Below are 4,012 nucleotides of genomic sequence, written 5' to 3'. Positions count from 1 at the left end.
TTTCAATGGTTGTCCTTAAATTCATTTCTTAATGTTAAGGACGTGAAACTGTTTGGAAACTGGTTGACCCGTTTGTGCCTCCAGCTCCACTAAAAGGCACAAACCCTCCAGTTTACCAGCAGAGAAGCTGCTCAAGATGAAGCAAGCTGCGGCTTCTTTAAGACATCCGAGCAAAACAACTGCCCTACAGAGGAGGAGGGAGGGAGAGAGAGAGGGGAGGGGAGGAGAGGAGAGGGGAGGGGAGGGGAGGGAGGTTTGGCTGGATGACCGAATGGCAGCTTTTTACGCAGAGGGTTGTCTCACCTGCTGAAACGCACTTCACCGTTCAGCACAACAGAGCCATCTCATCGCTCTCACCTCCAATTAATCTGCGCGCCTGCGAGGTCAGCTCTCCGTTTTCTTGCCTTTTTCTGCTTTGTTTTGTCGGTCGCTTTATTTTGACGCGACGAGCTTTTGGAAACCACCACCACCATGATGCCCTCTGCGTGTGGATCGTCGCTGGCAGAGTAGACGAACAAAGCGCATCAGGGCTCTCCAGAGAACTCATTTCCACCCTCCAAAAAAAAAAAAATCACGGATTTTTGTTTTGTAAGTACTCGGGATAACCATTTGGCACCCCCCTTTTCCTGCTTTCCTTTTTGTGTAGTTCACAGGGAGAGATCGCGCTGTTAAAAGATGGATACGCTTTTTTCTTAGTCCGATGGAGAGGTTTTTAATTTAGGGAACATCTCGATCCTGGTGCTGGACAAAAAAAAAAAATGATGGCAAGATTTTGGATAGCGCTGCTGGACACCTTGATGTCGGTTTCCTGGGAGTAGAAGAGGCCCGTGTCGATGCTTGACGACACAAATTCTGCAGAACACATACAAACATTTCATCTCCCGAGGCGTTAATTCTTACATGACAACGATACGTCCAACAAACTGACAGACTGCATCACTGATACAAAACTATGGAGCACACTGGGATCGAGGAGGTGAACCAGACGCACCAGCAGCAGCATGAGCCCATCAGCTTCGGCATCGACCAGATCCTCAACAGCTCGGACCAGTCCAGCGGCTGCATGCTGCCCAACCGGACCGGCGACCCGGATTACGCGCTGGCCTCCAACGTCTACAGCAACGGCTACAACAGCGTCTACAACCCGGCCTGCTCCATGGCGGCGGCGGCCGGTCTGGCGGGCTCCTACAACGTCAACATGAACATGAACGTCAGTATGAACATGAACGTTAACGTGAACTCCGGAGGTGCAGGCGGGGTGATCCGGGTGCCTGCGCACAGACCCATGCCGCCTCCGCCTGCCGCCGCCGCCGCGCCGCATCCGCCCCCCGCGTCGCATCCGCCTGGCATCGGACCCGGCATCGCCTCGGTGCCCGGGATGGGGATGGGAAACGCGGCCAATTTCACCTTCCCGTGGATGGAGAGCAGTAGGAGGTTCGCCAAGGACAGACTAACAGGTAAAGAGTTTCTGCATGATCCTGCAACACCTGAAGTCTGCTTTGTGTTTTATTTGAACAGATGTAGGTCTAAAAAGGTTACTTTCATTCTCCTTCACTCACATTTTAAATGACCCAAAACACTCCTGCACAGAGTAGTATTATGGTACACTTTACCCGAGAACTCACAGGTTTTTTTTTCTATTCATCTTGAATTTATTTGACGTCATTATTGTCTAGAAATAGGCCAGAAGTGTGCGTGCCAAAGTGAGACTATAGCTCCTTAAAGTTCCTCTGATGAGTCGTACTTACACGAAAACACAGGCTGAGCTTTATGATGCTGAATGGGCAGTCTGATAAAAGGGAGCAGAAATTGACACAGACATGCTGATGAATCAGTATTGGACCATCACTCTCCATTTACAGCGGATGACGGATAACGACGTTCCCTTTCTCTTCATGAGGATGAATGATTTTTTTTTTCTTCTTCGTCTGCGAGCCAATTGACAAAGCAGGAAGATGAGTCATAATAGTAATCACATATGGCAGGATACAACATTTTATAGCAGAGGATAAGAACTGTTTACTGTTAATATTACTATGACTATAATTAGTTATTTTTTTATTTTCCACTACAAATGATGCAGCATTTTAAACGAGATAAATCCAGTTCCTTAAAATGAATCTCAAAAACCTCACGTACATTTAGTAAACTATCCCCTGATTCAAGTCCAGACTGTGATCTAAATCCAGATACAGACTCTTTACAAGCCTCAGACATGAATCAACTCGTTCCATTTTTTTTTTACTGTAGGATTTATGGATTTTGGAGACAAATCAACATCTTAAAGTTGCATGTGTTTTGCTCTTCCAAATTTAAATTTTAAAATACCATTAAGAGAAAGCACTTAAAAAAGAAAAACTCACGATAGATTCAGAGGACATTTTTAATTAAATAACATCGATTTTATCTTCTTATTTTGAAGAAAAATAAAAAGACAGACACCTTTTTTTAAAAACAACTCATTTTATTTTAATTAAACAGCAATTAAAACAACTAGAATATTTAAATATGCTTTATTTTTTTTAAACAAACCAAACTTCAATTGTTGCAATTAAGTGCAATTAATCTTCGTTACATAATCACAGTTTAATTTCTTCTCGGTGTCTGTTTACATTAGAAAGTTTAGTTTCACCTTCACTTCATATACAGTCATGCTCATTTAATTATTTCAATCTTTTGGTTTCTTACCTGTACCAAAACAAATATTTATATATTTTTGGATATAAAGAGACTTTTGCAGAAGCATTTAAAACACAGGTCATTAATTCACCTATTTATTTTTAAGGGGCATTGCACATTGATCACCTTTAATTTTAATGTTATTCAAAAGGATAATTTAGCCCCGGATCAATAGTTGTTAGTAAATGAAAAACAACTAGAAATAGCACACAAAAAAAAATAAAAAAAATATTCATTGAGTCACTATAATATAGTTTAAGCGTCCTCGCTGCTTATCATGCTTTCCTTTGCATCATTATTTGACGTATCTGTATTTTTCTGAGGGGACGTTTCTCTCTTCTCATGACCTCATCGTTATGAAGATGAAAAAGAAGAACATCATCCCCCCCCCTCCCCCCCCTGCATTAAATATGCACTATTCGCTGCTTTCTGCCTGATGAATTATTAAATAGTAGGGGACGATGTGTCAACTGCAAACAGATCCAGTGTAAATAGGCTTATCAATTCTGCTCATAGTCACAGAGGGCCTCTCGTTTAATTTCTCTCTCTGCTTTGTGTCGCTGTAATTATTTCGCAGCTTATATCTTTGCACTGTATTGATCAGCTACAGCAGCACACGCACACACACACTACTGTACACACACACACACACACACACACACACACACACACAGCCACATTTAGCCTGCTCTGTTTCCTATAAAAGGCCGTAAATCAAATGGAACATTATCTCTCCTGATGGCCAGAGGAGCGTTTCAAATGTTTCCCCGCGTCTCGTGTTTTCAGGATGAAACCGGAGCAGAGAAACGGCCTCCTGCAGCTTTTCAACATTTAAAACAGCCAAACATTTTGCCAAAAGGCTTCCAGCTCTGCCAGCCGTGGGATGCAGGGATTGTAAACGAAACCTGTTACATTTGTTTTGGGGGGGCTGCAGAATCTCTGTTGTTTTTTTTTTGTGTCCTATTAACGGCACTAATTTCACCTAATAAATGTCGAGGAGTTTTATCCAACTGACGCTGAGGATTAAATTCTGTGACGTTAAAAACATAATTCAATCCAAGTCTAGAAATAAGACTTGTTTATGTGCTGGAGGGTTTATGGTGATGACCAGTTTATGGGAACGAATTGATTTAAAATGACCGACCTGCTGAAGAGCAATAGTTTCCTTCTCCCTTTTTTAATGTATTTATTATTCAAATATTCACAGCAAAGTCGACACGATTACTATTATTATTATTATTATTAGTCCTATTTTTATTCTTTGATAAATAAGTTATAGCCTACTTTTAGTGCAATAAGAAAACTATCACTTGATTAAAAATGTATTTAAATC

General features: G+C 41.7%; 1 protein-coding gene across 5 annotated transcripts in view; it reads left to right on the top strand.

The window, feature by feature from the left end:
• The first annotated feature begins 256 nt into the window (after positions 1-256).
• tlx2 (T cell leukemia homeobox 2) overlaps positions 257-4,012 on the top strand; it is a 12,795-nt gene continuing 9,039 nt past the window's right edge. For 2 of the 5 annotated variants that reach the window (XM_061047668.1, XM_061047665.1), the window contains exon 1: positions 260-1,457. In XM_061047668.1, the coding sequence (XP_060903651.1) occupies positions 953-1,457 (505 nt within the window). In that variant the 5' untranslated portion in view covers positions 260-952. Of the gene's footprint in view, positions 1,458-4,012 lie in introns of all 5 variants that reach the window. The other 3 variants (XM_061047666.1, XM_061047663.1, XM_061047664.1) reach the window with 3 other exon arrangements.

Source organism: Labrus mixtus, chromosome 10 (assembly GCF_963584025.1).
Source record: "Labrus mixtus chromosome 10, fLabMix1.1, whole genome shotgun sequence".
Taxonomy (NCBI): Eukaryota; Metazoa; Chordata; class Actinopteri; order Labriformes; family Labridae; genus Labrus; species Labrus mixtus.
Note: the sequence above shows the minus strand (reverse complement) of the source record. Positions and strands in the feature narration are given on the sequence as shown.